Below are 16,653 nucleotides of genomic sequence, written 5' to 3'. Positions count from 1 at the left end.
TGCTATTTACTCTTTATTATTTACCCTTTCTCACATTCTGCAGTTCTCTGAACTGGTACAATGAAAACAGACTAGTCAGTTTCAGTTCAGTTTACAGACAGCATCTGGGGCTCACATACTAACTCAACGCGGCAATGTCTTGGCTGCAAACACCACAGTGGAAGGTCTATTTTATTTATTTTAAAATGCTGGATTATTTTTTCCTTTAAATGGCACTAAGATTTTGTAAACATTTGTTTTTCATAGAACTTAAATTTTGGGTCACATCTGACCTAACCCTCATAAATGAAGCAGAGAGACACATAAAGAACGTATAACGGTTTGAATCACTTTAAAACCATCAAATAATATTATTTAAGAGCCTGCACTGTTCTTGGAAATTTTTCTAATATCAGAAGGTTTCTGATTGGGCCTGATCTTGCCAGGAGTCTCACATCTCAGGACTGGACCCAGAGGCAATGGAACCCAGTGATGACAGATCTCAGGCTCAGATCCCTCAAAGGTAGTAAGGCAGCTCACTCTGGGAGTTAGGCACCTAAATCCATGTGAGGGTCTGGGCCTCAGGCCCTGAATGAGGTAGCTTGGCAGAAAGTTGGGGATTGGTCCTGCTTTGAGCAGGGGGTTGGACTAGATGACCTCCTGAGCTCCCTTCCAACCCTGATATTCTATGATTCTATGAAAGGTAGCTGTACGCAAATGTTTGCTGAAGTGTAATCTATGGTTTCTTTCTGCACTATGATCTATGGTTTTCAGGGTGCATCTGAAATGCTTCCCTACAGAGTTTACCGATCAGCTGCCATTCAGAGGAGCTCCGAAGCAGGGCACCACACCTGTTGAAGCCTGACATGATGCAAAGGGGTTGAGTGCAGTGGTGTTAATAGATTAAGGAAAGATTTCATTTCCACTGGAAGATCAATAAAAACAAAGGAAACTGAAAAGCAAATGGAGGAAGCAACTGATTGAGGCTCAGCAGGTCTTGCAATCTGAAGATGGGTGGGCGGCGTTCCAGCTGACAGCAGCATTTCCCTGTGCAGGTGATGTCTTGGATTCTCAGTCCCCCTTCAGGAACCAATGGCAATTTTGCTTACAACTTTATGGAATTAGTCAGAGTGGTAGGAAGGAAGCTTTGAGAGGTGTGCATCTGAGCTCTCAGCGCAGCCGGAGCTAGCAGGCTGTTGGAAGGCTAGCAGGCAGGTAAGGACCACCAGGGAAGGCCAGTAGACACCTAGGAGAGATGCTGCACTGATGATTTCTCAAGGCTGCATAGGTCCCCTATTGTTCTAGGGACAAAAGCCATTAATTCCCCAAAAGCCAGCAAATTCCCCAAACAGCAAAAGGTTGAAAATGCTGGTTTAGAAACCTCATTGATCCCTAAAAACAGATCTGGGGGATTTTCAACACAGCAGACACATTAGAGAAGGAAATGACTTCTTAGGTCGTTTAGTGAAGTCCATTCCCCCAAGGACCAATGCAAGGTTGTTCCCCACATTGCCTAGTGTTTGTCCAGCCTGTAGCATTAAATGAGTTCCTGTAAATGATGGGGCTTTCACCACCCCCATTAGGTGACTGTCCAACAGCTTATTAAACCTCGCTGCCAGGAAGTTTCTCCAAATACTCAGGCCCTGTCTACACTAGCACTTATGTCAGCAAAACTTTTGTCGCTCACGAGTGTAGGGAAAAAAACCCCCAAACCCTGAGTGACATATTTTGCTGGCACACATGATGGTGTGCACCATGCTATGTTGGCGGGAGATGCTCTCCCACTGAGAGAGTTACTGCTGCTTGTTGAGCTGGTTTTATTACGTCAACGGGAGAGCTCTCTGCCATCAGCATGATGTGGCTACAGCTGTGCCACTGTAAGCGTGTAACTGTTGATATGGCTCTCTTTCCCTTTTCCCTTTCCTGGTAGCAGTAATTATATCCCGTGAGTCATCTTTAATAAACCCTCTCCATCCTTGGTGTAAACCTTGTCTATAATTACAGAGGGATATCATGTTTCCCCGTAGCCATCACATACCTGGGTTTAGCTCTTATTTTCTCTTTTTAAAACAACCCTTCCTTTTGCTGCTTTTCTTAACTCCATTCAATTGACAAATGCCTTCCTGGCCAGAACTGTGGGCAATACCACTGCTACACTCACACCAGAGTTGGATAGAGAAGGATTGTCCCCTTCTGCTCTGAATGTGTCGCCCGTTTTAACAGTTTGCTGGCAGCAGCTCAGAGTTATTGCCTGACTCGGCCCTTTGAGCTCCCCAAAGGCTCTGCACTGAATTCTGCTTTCTTGGGAGAGTAGCTAAAGAGCCTCTGGAGCTTTCCTGGACAGCTACTCAACTGGGCAGAGCACTGAACATCTTCCGTGTATGCGCAGTTCCTGTATGTGCATCAGTGGAGATGAGTGAAGGGGGACAAACTTTCCATGAGATCCAAGAGGCTGCAAAAAACCCCACAGAGATTGCCCACCATCTCCTCATACTAGAACGAAAGTGGAAGGGAGCACAGCACAACCCACGTTATCCAAATGCTCCCCAGGATCTACTGGGGGGGGCCCACAGATATGCAGCAAATAGCACCAGTCCCCATATGCAAGGCTCTATTCTGAAAGGGGAGAAGATCAGTGCAGAATATTGTATGTAGAGACCTGAACTCCCACAGCAATACCTATCCATGGAAGCTGGTACTCCGTGATCATTGGCTCCACTTACCTGTGCAAGACTCCACCAGATGAGCCTCTACTTAGATCGGGTGCACAGTCTCTGCATTTAGGATGAAAACAGGTGTGGCCTAGGACATCCCAGCAAGTTGCAAATGCAACCGTCAGGCAAAACCACATGCCTGTAAACTGCAGATACAATTTGCAGTCTAACCTACCTTCTCCCCAGGAGTCACAGATATTCTCCACACGCAATGGGAATAGGAAGGATAGCCATTTGGAAAACCAGGAGCAGAGAAATTCCCCGTTGTGTCCTGCAAGGTCTCCCCACAAGCTATGTAATTGAAAGACAGCAGCAAAGAGTTACTATCTGAAAGAAGCTGGTCAGAGTTTATCAAGCTGTTTTTGATCTTCTATTGTGGGTACTGGTAGCGAGCTAGACAGCCTTGCACCTCTAGATCACTGACTCAACTCCAGCTTCATTCGGTAGTGATCAGTGGTCATTCTCATCTGTCTGGTGGCCTCAGTGAAGTTCATCAGCATCCGTGGGATAAGAAAGATTTATCCAGCTGGGGGTGCCGAGAAAATAGATCATTATAAAGGGTAACCTCTCCCCTCCCTCTGCGCCACGCACTTTTTTAAATATATTTTTTAATTATCTGAATTGTGGTAGATCTTTTCTTTCCTCTTCACCAAATGCAAAATTATTAAAACCAAAGCCTGGCACTAGAAAAGCTATTTTCCCTTCATTACAATCTGCTCAATAAAGTTCTCCTTAGTTACCATTGTTAATACTCTTTTTCGGGTTAAAACACTGACAAAAGCTAGCTGAGCCCCAAAGCACCCTCAGTTCACAGAGTCGACTCTGCATTGTAGCAAGACACGGCATAAGATTTTAATGTCGAAGCTTTGTCCCGCTCTCCACCATGCGCTGTTTGTTGCCTGTTGCAGCGGGGGAGACGTAGATCTCAGAAAGTTTTTAAACACCGTTCTTTAGGCAACAGGCTTCCAACATCTGTGAAATCAGATACAACTGTAGTTCCTGTTCACTGAGCCAGGAAGGAAGGGCTGGAATGTAGAATGACAAACACGTGCAGAGCAGATGATGACTGACTGGGGCAGGAGACCCCACATTTCAAAGTGCCTATTTCACCCACAGGGTTCAAAAGCTGCATGTGAATACACACAACGTGGAGCAGATATCAGACTGCTGCTCGACTGCTCTGCATTTCATAAACCTTGTGCCCACTCCCGTTCTAAAGTAGGATCTGACCCTTGCTTGGTTTCCCCAGCAACTGTGAGGCAGCCCCCAAGAATCCTTCATTAAGCAGGAGCGCTTTGAAAGATTTGACAAGATGGAACATCTGCCTCCATTTCTCATGCAAATGCCATGAACGCTACTTGGCCTGGCACCCCTGACACTGCCTGACGCGGCGGGTTGCTCACTAATTTTTCAGCCTTGACCCACAATCCAGGGGTGGGTTGGAACCTGGAGATGGAGAGAGACCAGCCGCATTCAGGACACTTAATATATGAAAAAATGTCATCACCCAGGCCAGAAATCCTAATTACCCTACAGTACTTTGACCCACAACTTAATAGGCCAAACAGAAAAGATGACCTGCAGGCAGCAGCCATGGGGCTTGGACGTACAGATGTCTTTGTCCTACTGAATGGCTCATAAAGAAGTTTAAAGGTGAAGACACCAGGATGGAAAAGTCACAGATTCCAAGTAGAGACACAAGGTGGGCAAGGTCATCTCTTTTATTAAACCTGCTTCTTTTGGTGAAAGAGAGAAGCTTAAAGACAAGAGAAGCTGGTCTAATAAAAGAGATGACCTCCCTCACCTTGTCTCTCTAATATCCTGTGACTGACATGGCTACAAGACCGCAAACAATGCAGATAGTAAGTTTGTACATGCTAGATGCAGGGGCCTCAGAGGTGAAGCCAAACTCCTTGTAAAACTGCTAGAGAGCAGCATGCAGCTTTTGAACCCTGCAGGTGAAACAGGTGCTTTGAAATGTGGGGTGTCATATCCTAGTTAGTCATCATATAAGGGGGAAAGACGTGCCCCTCCTAGGGAAGTATTAGAAAACAGCAAATCAGATTCTAAAACTTCCAGCCTGCTCTCCATTCCTAATGGAAATAGCTATCAGTCCTGAGAAAACACGAGCCCTGATGCAACCACCAAGGGACATCACACTGCCCTTTTTCCAAGTGCTCTACAATGGAAATCAATTTCTCCACCCAGGCCCCACCCCGTGTTTCTGGCAAGTATCATCACTCCATTCCACAGATGGGCGGAGCAAGGTACCCAGAGAAAGTGAAAGCCCCTAGGCCACAGAAAGAGCTAATCTCCGAGCTGAGATTACAGCTCCTGAGGGGCTCATTCACAGAACTGTGTCTGCACTGCTAGTCCACACATCCGCAAATGCTGCATGCCTGAAAGGTCTGCTAGCTCCCAGGGCCAGACATGGAAGTGCTCACCGGACTGGATTTAAAAAAATTCACATGGGGGGGGGGGGGGAAGGTGCTGGTCTCCTAGTGCCAGAGCCTGAAGGCTTTCCCTTGTGGAGCAGGAAACGACCAATGCTCATTCTCCACACATCTGAGATTTCCTGGCAGTACCTTGTCTTGGGGCTGTAAAGTCTCCATGGCCTACGCCATTCCCGGCCACATCACGTAAAAAAAGGCCAGCGATGAGGGTGATCTGCGAGGCGGATGCTTCAAGGAGACTGACTGAAACCCACTAATTTTTGTTACCGGAACAACAAGTCACTCTGGAGCCAGTCACCTTGAATCATCATTGATCGCTGGAAGGTTGGCTCGAGGAATATCTGACCATTTGGGGGCATGTCCCAGGTTATCGGACCTACCCACTATGTGGCTAACAAATCGACACAGCTTTTCTGAGCTGGGGGGAAAAAAAAGAACAACCGCTCAAACACAAGTTGCCTCCGTGGAGAGATCATTACAGGGCACACATATCATATTGCCCTAATTACACGGGATAAAGAGGATGATTGCTCTCAGCTAAACCGCAGTGCAGGTTGCAAGAGAATTAGTTTTGAGCTCGCTAAGTGCAATTACACAGTAATCTGCAGGATCAAGTAATTACCATGCAGATACTGGGTACTTACCAGCAAACAATAAAGGAGAGTTGGGAGTTACTTCCTATAAGGTAACCATTCCCAGAAACTCTATTTGCTTATTAGTCATGAAAGGGGGTGTGTTGGTGGGGGAGGCAGGGTGTTGGTGTATTTGTGTGGGGGGTGGGGGGATATGTTGAATTTACTTTCCTTTTATAAGTGACCAGCAAATGCTTAAAATAGGAGTGAACATAGTGCAGAGGTGATAGTTCAATATCCCAGCAGCAAGAGCCCAATAAGGGATTTTAGCATGGCAGGACAACAAGGTAGGCAAGTTTGACATTTTTCCCTTTTATCCCCTGCGATTTGGGGTATGCAGCATGTTACCCAGCAGCTTGAAGGGATGTGTTTCCAGGGACGATGCACATGGAACAGTTCTACCTCCTCTCAGACTGAGACCCTGGAAGACTCAAGAATTGCCCCCTCCCTTCTAAACCACCAACATGGCTACTTCTGACACGAAAAGCGGCTGCCCCCTTAGCAGTGGGAATTTGGAAAGTGCCGTGGGGTGGGGGTGAAAAGACTATGCTTTTAAACAGACTGGCTTACTCTCCCATTCACTTAGACACCAAAAACGAGGAATAAGAGCTTCCCTTCTCCTCACCAGATTAGCAGATTAGGATAGCCTGGCCCGAAGGAAACAAGCCATGGAAGATTGGTCCCTACCTGGATAATAGACTCTGAACAGGGTGCAGCAATGAACTTTCTCCACTAAAAAACGGTGGGGGAGGACAGCTTGACTTTAGCTTCCTTTTCAGCAAAGCATGCTGGGAAAGGAAGGAGTATAGGGACCTATCAAATGCAGGCACTACCACCTCTCAGTCACTGCAGGGGAAGACAGTAAAGAGTTCTAAGCCTTAAACAAAATAAGGACTACTGACAAAGTACTAATAAATGTTCAATTCCCCCAGCTTGAAGCACTTGGATGGTCCACCTTCTCAGAGCTCTTTCCTCAAAGGGATCATTAACTTGCTACTGAACTCCAGAGGCTTTCAGATAAAGCACATGTATGGAACAGAGCTGGAGCCATCTGCACTGGCCATATTTACCTGGGCATTTGTACAACTTCCTCGCCTGAGCAATGTCTCCCTGACTCAGCCGAATGCGCTGACCAATAGTTGGCCGAACCCCACTGTCATCTCGACGGGGAAGGATGGTGTCCAGGAAGACCCCTCTGGAGAGAGAGAGAGAGAGAGAGACACAGGCAGCAGTGAAGATGGCATGATGTGCTGAGGGCAATCATGGTTCAGCATGAGAATCCCATGACTACATACTCTGCGCTAGCAGGAGGGGGGAACAGAATCTGACTGGACAACGTATTTTATGAGAAATTTCTGCTTTGACATTCATGTTCTCCCAACACCTGATAGCTTCCAAATGAGCAGGCATCTCTGCCAATTTAGTAAATTCTGGGCCTAGCAGAGGCTGTGACAGCTTCTATTTCAGCACAAACACTTTACTTACCATAAATCAGAGAAAGCAATAAAATATCCTTTCACAAGGTTCACATCAACATACGCCCACTAGACCAACAATAGCACAGATTGGACAGCATGGCCATGGGAGCAGCATGGGGTGTCCATGCTTGGGATTGTGCTCGTAATGATCATTGCGGACTGAGACTACTATAGACCTGCCATTCTTAGATGATAAAACCAAGAGGCTCCTGTGCTCGTGTCTAACTCATCTCCACTCTTGGTCCCCTTGAGCTGGCCAAGCCTCCAAGCCAATGATTCTCTTTGTATCTTTTTCCCATTCTCTTCTTTGTGCTTGCTTCTATGTTGTCCCTTATTCTCAGCACCCCTTCCCCATGTCTGAGACCCTGATTCAACACAGGATTTAAGCACATGCTTCACTGACAGCACGCAAGCAGCTCCACTGAAATCAACGTACTTATGGTGCAAGGGTTTTTAATGCAAAAGCTACTTCAGTGTAACATCATAGGGAGGCAGTGGAGCCTAGTAGATAGAGCACTGGACTGGGCTTAAGGAGACCTGGATTCTATTCCCAGCTCAGCCCCTGGCCTGCTGGGTGACCTTGGGCAAGTCACTTCACTGCCCAGTTCCTCACTTTCCTCATCTGCAAAAGGAGGATAACGATACTGAACTCCTTTGTAAAGTGATTTGAGATCTCTGGATGAAAAGTCCTGTGAAAGAAGTAAAATGTGGGGAGAAAGTCAGAAAATGGAAGTTTAGGGTCTTAAAACTAAGTTAACTCAGCCGTGCTACCCATCACCCCAAAATACATTCTGAGTCTCACAGTGCAGATTGTAGTGACATGTTTGAACAGAGATTGTCAGTTCCTTGGGATATGGCTCGTCTTCCTATGACCACAGTCCTGAGGAGAGCCCGAGGAAAGGCAGGGCTGAGAGCAATAAGATTATTGCAATGCAGGTAGGCCCAGGTCCAACAAAGTGTTAAGGTAGGTGTTTACCTTCAAGCATATGAGTCATGCCACTGATGTCAATGGAACTATGCATGGGTGTAATTACTTTGTCGGCTGGGAACGCTGGAGAGTGTGGAGGTTTTCTTTGTTTTAATTTGAATAAAGACAGGCAGAGTAATAGTGATTAAAGTCGGTCAAAAATTCCTTCAATGTTTTTTCAACAGAAAACGTCTTTCGATGAAACAAGTTTTTGTGAACAATCTCGTGTGTAAATGTTGAGGTTTTGGTGGGAAAAAAAATTTTCATGTTTAAAAGATAAATTCCCAAAACACGCGAATTCAGTGATGTTTCTAAGCGAAGGGTGCCACTGTCTATCAGGACACATTTGTCCGTTGCTAACTTTGACCAACTTTAACGCTTCAGGCTGAAATTTTCCATGCCCGGTGTCTGCTCTGGGCTGAATTTGGGTAAGAAGCTTGAGCAGAAACAGTTCCTTCATTTCCAGGAATAAGGTTACTTGAAAAACAGGTAGTTTTGCCAATAGTAAAAACTTTTTTGACCACCTCAGGGGTCTGTAGAATAATATGATATTTGGCAAGGGGGCATTTCTGGGTTCAGAGAAATACCTTTTTCTGTCCCGATGGTCAAAGCTGGAAGGATTTTAAAATTATAAGTGAAATTGTCCTATGCACATGCTCAGTAGGAGTCATTATATGCTTGCTCTTAATTGTTTGGAATGTTCCACCTGCCATGCCCATGCTCCCAGGTCCCTCCAACATCATACACACAGAAGCATCAACCAAGTCACTGGCAGAATGGAACCATCTCCTTCCAGGGTCATTGTCCACCATCAAAACAACCTTTGGCCTAGAGGAAGGTGCACTGGGCTGGGATCCAAAAGACCATACCTTCTAGTCCCGCTTTTTCCTCCAACTTAATTCTGTGCCCTTCACAACCCTTACTGAGCAAGGTCCTACTTTAGGAGATAATCTAGTATAGATTTTGCCCACTTTACAAATGAGGATGTATGACATCACTTCTGGCAGAGCTCAGAGTAGATCCCAGAGGTTTCATACCACAGACCCAAGTCTCATTGACTTAGCCATACTGACTTTCAGAATGAACATGCTACATCTATGTGCTTGGCTATGGTGTTCAGATGGGACTACCCACCCTCAAAGTGCTCTGGTACACAGACGAATAAGCACTATCTAAATGCAAAGCATAGCAACTCAGGAGTCCTAACTCCCAATCCCCTTTTTGAACCACTAGTCCACACTTCCCTCTCAGAGCTTGGAACTGAACCCAGGAATCCTGATCCCCTCACCCACATTTGCCTGCTGTCTAGCAAATGTTGTATAACCTGATGGCAAAGAGTGTTGTAACTCTTGATTGGCTAGAGGAAATATCCAATAACCCTCCAATCACTGGCACCCACTGCTGCTATCTGCTAATTAATTACTGCTTTAGTTCAAGTGGTGATACTTTTAGGATTAATGTGAGTATGGTACTTGGCACAATACAGTGGTATATCAACCCTACGAAGTTATTAACTACGCTTAAGAAACGATGAGCATTCACAACCCCAGTTTGAGATCAGTGGAGCTGTGGGTTTTCAGGACCTCTGGGAAAGTCAGTTCTTTGATGTCAAGCTGGGCACCCACAATTATTAGACAATTCTGCAAGTTGTGGCCTAAATCTGCATCTGATTTCCCATGTGTAAAATGGAGACAATACATCCCTACCTCCCAGGGTCAAGTCCAAAAGGATATGCAGTACTTTATGTTCAGGACAGGGTGTGAATGGCACACACAAAATAACACAAGAAGCCACACACTGAAAAAAGAAACAAATATTGAACAGCTGGGCACTGCCCCATCTGTGTACTGATTGAGGCGGGGATCTCAGGGGAAAAATAGTCCGAGAACATAATTAAAGGCTGAACTGTAATGCAAGGGGGCTTAATGAAGGTGGAATGTGAGACCTTAATTCTAATTTTTGACTGTGCAACTTTAATGTTAAGTTTTTGTCTGGAATACAGGAAGATATCTTTGATGACTTGCTACTTGTGGGTCTTGGTGGGAGAAGAGAGCATTGCTTTCTAATCCGGTCTTCCTGACTAATTGGCTTAACACATTTCTGTGTGTGCATCAGCCTGCGTACTAGAAAGTACAAGTCTGGAGCCACATTGCGTATTTTGCACGACATTTCCTCATGTGCAATAACCAGCATCCATTGTTGTAAAGTATATTTTGCCCTCATTAGGGGCTCTTATGCCTGCAGTCAAATTCCCATTGCCACTAATGCACATTATAATTGGGGAGGGAGATGAGGTTGCTGATCCACAGAGTATTGTGTGCCACTAGCCAGAGGAATTACCCCATTAGCTCAACTGACAGCAGCTCATGACTGTAATGCTGGAATTCTGGAGTTCAATCCCCAGTGACACCCACTACTGGCAGCTGTTATATGGTGACACAGATCCCTACTGTCTGGCACTGTCCCATGCAGGTCTGCTGACAGCAATTCCAGGTGGCAGGGCCAGGGCCATCCCTAGGGTGCTCCTGGGCCCAGAGTGGAAATGACGAATCCGTCACTTCTGGGACCAACCACACTGGTCAATCGTGCTGGCCCACAGGGCCCCCCAAAGTGCAGGACCAGGAGCAGTCACCCCAATTCACCGTACCCTAGGGAAGGCTCTGCCCAATGGGCCTCCTAGAAAGGTCTGCCTAACATTTGGGCAGTGCTGCACCTGTGCTGGCTGCTACATTATTAATAAAAAAATTAAGAAAAACACAACAACACTAAGTACTTGAAAGTGAAGAAATCAAATTCTAGACAAATGGAGTCATGACAATCATTAATGACAGGTACATAGTACATTGTACTTACAAAGCATCCTATGGATTAGGTATGACAAAGTAACAGGGGAAACTGCTTGTCCTATGTAGGCACTTAAATTCAGTGCTAAATTACTGCACTAACTCCCTCATTGCTTGCCTTGTGCCTAAGTAAGGATGCGTTGCATTCGGGTGTGCAACTAAATTAGCAGCATCCTCTATTACACCAGGAAGGCTGGATGACAAACTGCTAACTAAAGTATGACAATACAGAATGTGTAAAGAAGTCACTTTAAAATCCCAGGAAACAAAGTCAATCTTCAGAACATGAATATTAGAACCGTTTCAGAGAATGGAGCCGAGATTGCTTCACCCATCACTGAAGTGAAGCCACCTCTGGTTGGGAACAGGGCAATTTTCCACAGCAGTGCACAGCAGCACCAGGCAGTAGTTTAGGACAAGAGGTGAAGCATGAAGAATCCCAATTAAACTGCAGGAGAAGTTCAGTGAAGCAGAATGCAGCCATCCACCCTGAAATTTGCTCAGGGCACTAGGGTTAACGCATTACTCTTGAAAAAACAGCAGTGTGAGCAGGATCTCAATGTTGTCCGGTCTAAAAGAAAGTGCTAGCAGCATTAAGTAGGTGTCATGTAGCGAGTCATAGCCATTCCCACAAGCCCAGGGCACTGCTGTATGGCTATTCCATACCATACCATTCCAGCTCCAGGCTGGGATGGGAAAGGAACGATTCCATTTTCCAACTCTCAGCCAGGTCCTCTCTGCTCAGCTTCATGCATCAGCTGAGAATTTGGGCCACACTTTGCCTGCACCTTTTCCTTGCATTAAAAACACTCACAGGATATGTAAAACTTGCATGCCGGCGCTGCCTGCTTACTCCGGATACAAAACTAATGCCCGTAGAAGTGCTTAGCGCTCACTTGAATTATTGCAAAAAGACCTTTTTTTTTTTTTTTGCGAATACAGACTAACACGGCTGCTACTCTGAAACCTGCAAAAAGACCATTGCTGGGGCAGCGATGGGTCAGGGAGACAAAAGGTTTAGAGAACAGATGAAAAACACACAATTGTATTTCGAAGAATTATTGCTATTTTTGGCCCTTCAATAGTCTGAAGAGCTCTGGATTTCAAGGGATGCAGACTAAGGCATCTACAGTATAAATGGAGGTAATATCTTAATCCTGCTTTTGTGTGAGACAACTCTTACCATCTGAACTCCACTGAACTCTGGAAGGGCTCAGCAGATGCCCCAAAGGAAGAAAAACTGCCTGCTCCAGGTTATCTGACACAAAGACATCTCTGAATGCATTAAGCACCTTTCCCGCACCCATCCCCAGAGCAGGCGACACTACCGCACATTTCATAATTCTTCCTGCTGACCACAACGGATTTTAATCGTGCATCAACAAGAGAGCAAAGTAATAGATGTGGCACATCCATAAAACTAGAGAGGTTAACAAAAATATTTGTATTGAATTTTAGCAATGAAGAACACACACATGAAAGGGATCCTCTTTCCAAGTGAAAAGATGCAATAATTAATTAATAATATGCAATAATATTAGTGCAATAAAAAGGTTTGCAGTGTGGATGTGCTTGAAGGAAATGGATTCCATCTTGCAAACTCTGGTGCACTGGAGTAATTGGGAGTTCCAGGTGCACCAGCAGTGCAGTACTGGGAGTTAGGGGAGAGCTTTCCAGTAGGTCAGACACTTCACAAGTCAGTTGCAGAGCTGAATTTGTGAGTAATATTTAACACTGGCTAAAGATTCCAGATTAATAGCCCAACAGAATACAATCCTGCACTCATGGAATGGGCAGCAGGAGTACAATTTTTCTAGCACTGCCCTCCATGCTGACTGAAGAGACCACGTGTAGGGGAGAGATGGGAGCTAAGTATGTATGGCCCATGCAAAAATGGACCCCCTTCTTTGCAGCTTTGATGATAATTAGCTGGAGCAGGAACTTGGACAGAAAGCCTCAGTTCATTCACAAAAGCCACTGACCACCATCATTTTGGGTCACTGTCCATATGGGCTGGATGCAAAGGCTCTGCATCCCATCCCCAATCTCACCAAACCCTTGCTTCCAAGCCCTTCTGAGAGACCTTACAACAGTTGAGGTCTAACTCAGTGACAAGAGGGGGTTAAAAAGTCAGACATCTTTGCATATTGTGCACTGGGCAACCAAGCATTCTGGCAAGACAGTCTGAATTTAAGTCTCCCCCAGGTTCGAGCAAAGGATGAGATGATCATCTCTGCTGCCCTAAACATATGGCTCTGGAAATTTAAGCGGAAAGTGTGTCTGGTGCTTGGGATGTGATCTCTTTGGGCAGCACAGCCAGAGAACGTGATTTTGAAAACACTATTGAATATAGTCCGTACTACCACAAGATGTCCCTCTTCAAATCAATGGGATTGAGTATTCACAGCAATAGGCATGACACACAGTAGAAACTGTTTAAAGAACAGGACCTTTAGAAGGGAAGCTGCTCTGGCTAGGATCTGCAGCCTGACCTGTCTGTAAAATGCCACATACACCTAGCGCAACTAAACAACAGTGATCTGATTTTCAGCGGTGCAGAGAACCTACAGCTATGGTGGAAACTATGGATGCTCAACACCCAAGGAAAACTTTTATTTGGGTGTCTAACTTTAAGCACCCAAGTTGGAAATGTTTCAGAGTAGCAGCCGTGTTAGTGTGTATCCGCAAAAAGAACAGGAGTACTTGTGGCACCTTAGAGACTAACAAATTTATTTGAGTATAAGCTTTCGTGGGCTACAGCCCACTTCATCAGATGCATGCAGTGGAAAATACTGAATGCATCCGATGAAGTGGGCTGTAACCCACAAAAGCTTATGCTCAAATAAATTTGTTAGTCTCTAAGGTGCCACAAGTACTCCAGTTCTTTTTGCCAAGTTGGAAATGTAGGCCAAAGATTCTTATATTCACCTCTCTCCAACTAACCATTGAAAGGGGAAAGGCGTTAGCAACTTCCTCTCTCCTTTTATAATTCTACAGTCCATAGTCATAAGTCTGTAGTGCATAGCACAGGGTACTTGATCACGTACAGTAATAATAAAATAATTGAAGTTATCGATTGGTATTTACAACTTAACTTCTATCTTAGCAAAGTTATTTGTCTGGGAGTGTAAAGGAAATAAAGCAATGCATTGCTGCAATTCAAAAGCACAAGTCTGAAAACCAGGAAGCTCAAAGCTAAGTTCAGAATTATCCTCACACACAACCATGCTGTGTAATACTGAAGTCCCCTGTACAATAAAGGAGTTGGTTGGATTGTGGGAGCTGGCATCACACACTTATCTATATACTCATCACAACATCTGACTCTCAGATACTTAGCTCAGTATCTTCTAAAAAGGAATTTTCCTCCAGTCTTCCACTTACAGTGACAGGAGAGGTTTTTGGAATCCGTCCCTTTTCAGACAGAAGAGATTTTGTGTGTATGCAGTCCCTGGAATGTGAATGTCAAGGTTTACATTACTAATCTAAGTTTCCTTTCTAAGGCAATGGTGTGGCACTGCTTTTGTAGAATCAATGACACCCGCTTAGAGCTGTGTGAGCCGGAGAATTATGCCAGGTCACCGCTTGTTTACACATATGTAAATGGCTCTTCTTGGGCAGGGACGCTTAGCACTGTCTTGATTAACTGTGCTGAAAGTTCCCCAGGGATACCCCCCCCCCATACCCAGCCCAGAACACAAGTAGGTAAATTTCAGTCATCAGCATCATGAACCTCTCAACAAGTTGTATTTTTTAGTTTGCTAATCATGACGGAAGGATAAGCCAGGATTCCAGCTCCTAAAAATGGTTATGTCTTGTCAGCAGCATCTTTCTTTGTTTGTATTGTCCTGTAACATGGATGGGAATTCTTCAATTATTTAACTTGCTCCCACAAGCTTCAGCTACATAAGGACCCACAATGGACTGCTCCACCAGTGACAGCCATCCATTCTAGCCTGCACCAGTGGTGAGTTGCAGGTCCTAAAGTCTAGACAAGACCAGTGGGGGCAGAATTGGGCCCAGATATATGGGCCCAGTTCCCACTGACACTCACATTTTGACCTTCGCTATCCTTGCAGTAGGAGGAGCAGGCCAAGAGCACTCAGAGTCACTTCAACTGGGGAGGAAGGAGAGAATGCCGACACCAGGCAGGAAGTACCTGGTTTCTCTATAGTATATTTGGAGGTCAGGTCTTATGGGTATTTGTGCAAGATGGAGGTCAGGGTAGTGGGGAAGAGAACAGGATTTGCCCATGTTTCCACTGAGTCATTTTTATGCTTCTGCTTTATGAAGCTCGCCGGGCAAATTCCTGCAGCTTGATACATCCCTCATCTGAAATCATTGCATATGCCATGCTTATCTGCAATAAACTCACAGCTGTCCTTCTAGCCGCTACACAGCCTGGGTAGCCAGGCGCTATATAAAGTAGTAAAGAGAAATAACCTTGGATTCCGACCTTGAGAAGGTGTTCCGGGCGTAGTGCATGATGCTGTCAAAGTCATAAGTTTCTCCCAAAGAATTCACTTCCCCGGCTTCCATCTTTAAGAAGTTGTACTCCTGACCTGCGACACAAGGCTCCATTAAAAGGAAAAAAGTTTCGTGGAAATCTGAGAGCTTTGCTCAAAAGAGCACTCATAAGCCAAGCAATGCAAATAAATAATTTTTGGTTTGGTGGCCAAATCACCAAAATAAAAATTAGAAAATATTTTCATTTTGGATCAACCCAAAATAAATGTTTCAAATTTTTTGTCTGCAGTGTTATAGCCATCTTGGTCGCAGGATATTAGAGAGACAAGGTGGATAAGGCAATATATTTTATCGGACCGACTTCTGTTGGTGACAGAGACAAGCTTTTGAATTTACTCAGAAGAAGAGCTCTGGGTAAGCTCGAACGCTATTCTCTTTTATCGATAGAAGTTGGTCCAATAAGAGATATTATCTCATCCACCTGCTGTCTCAGATTTTTTGGCAAAACGAAAAAGTTGAAAATAAAATTGGTTTGGGTGGAATGAAACATTTCATTTGGGTTTTTTTAAACCTGTTTAAAAATAAAATCAAGAGTAAATTTAAACCAAATTTTTAATAAAAACAAAACATTCCATTTTGAAAACATCACAAGAAAAACATTGACTTTTTTTTATTTAATTTTTTGCTCAAATAATTTGGCAAATTTGACACAAATTCACAGCATGCTTCAGGTAACCTAAATCTATATAGTTCAGTGAAAAAATGCTTTGTCAGAAAAGTTTCATCCAGCTCTACTCAAAAGGGATATTTCTGAATGGTCTACGTAAAATGTATTATACCTGCTGAGACGTACAAAGGGCCTAAAATGAAGAACAAGTCTCTGTTGGGCCCAACCTCCTTTCCATATTGGTTTCAAAATGCATTTGATCCTATTTCTCCCATATAACTTTACCACAAGAAATGCTTTGGAAAAGTCAGTCACAGCCTAACACATGTCCTGTAGTGCTTGTTGTCATATTGGAAAAGTTAGAGAGTTCACAATTATGACTAACTTATCCAGCTCTTGTCCTAATGTACATAACCAGATAGGTAAAGCAACATCTGGCATTAAGGGAAGCAC

The 16,653-nt window shown here is 44.6% G+C and overlaps 1 protein-coding gene across 2 annotated transcripts in view; it reads right to left on the bottom strand.

Annotated features, from left to right (window-relative positions):
• Nucleotides 1–16,653, bottom strand: part of TLL2 (tolloid like 2) — a 185,566-nt gene that overhangs the window by 45,936 nt on the left and 122,977 nt on the right. For both annotated transcript variants that reach the window (XM_038409421.2, XM_038409422.2), the window contains 3 exons: nucleotides 15,523–15,628; nucleotides 6,849–6,973; nucleotides 2,869–2,984 (listed from right to left, as the gene is read on the bottom strand). In XM_038409421.2, coding sequence (XP_038265349.1) covers nucleotides 2,869–2,984; nucleotides 6,849–6,973; nucleotides 15,523–15,628 — 347 coding nt within the window. The remainder of the gene's footprint in view (nucleotides 1–2,868; nucleotides 2,985–6,848; nucleotides 6,974–15,522; nucleotides 15,629–16,653) is intronic.

This window comes from Dermochelys coriacea, chromosome 7, assembly GCF_009764565.3.
Source record: "Dermochelys coriacea isolate rDerCor1 chromosome 7, rDerCor1.pri.v4, whole genome shotgun sequence".
Lineage (NCBI taxonomy): Eukaryota > Metazoa > Chordata > Testudines > Dermochelyidae > Dermochelys > Dermochelys coriacea.
This window is presented reverse-complemented; position numbering and strand designations above follow the sequence as displayed.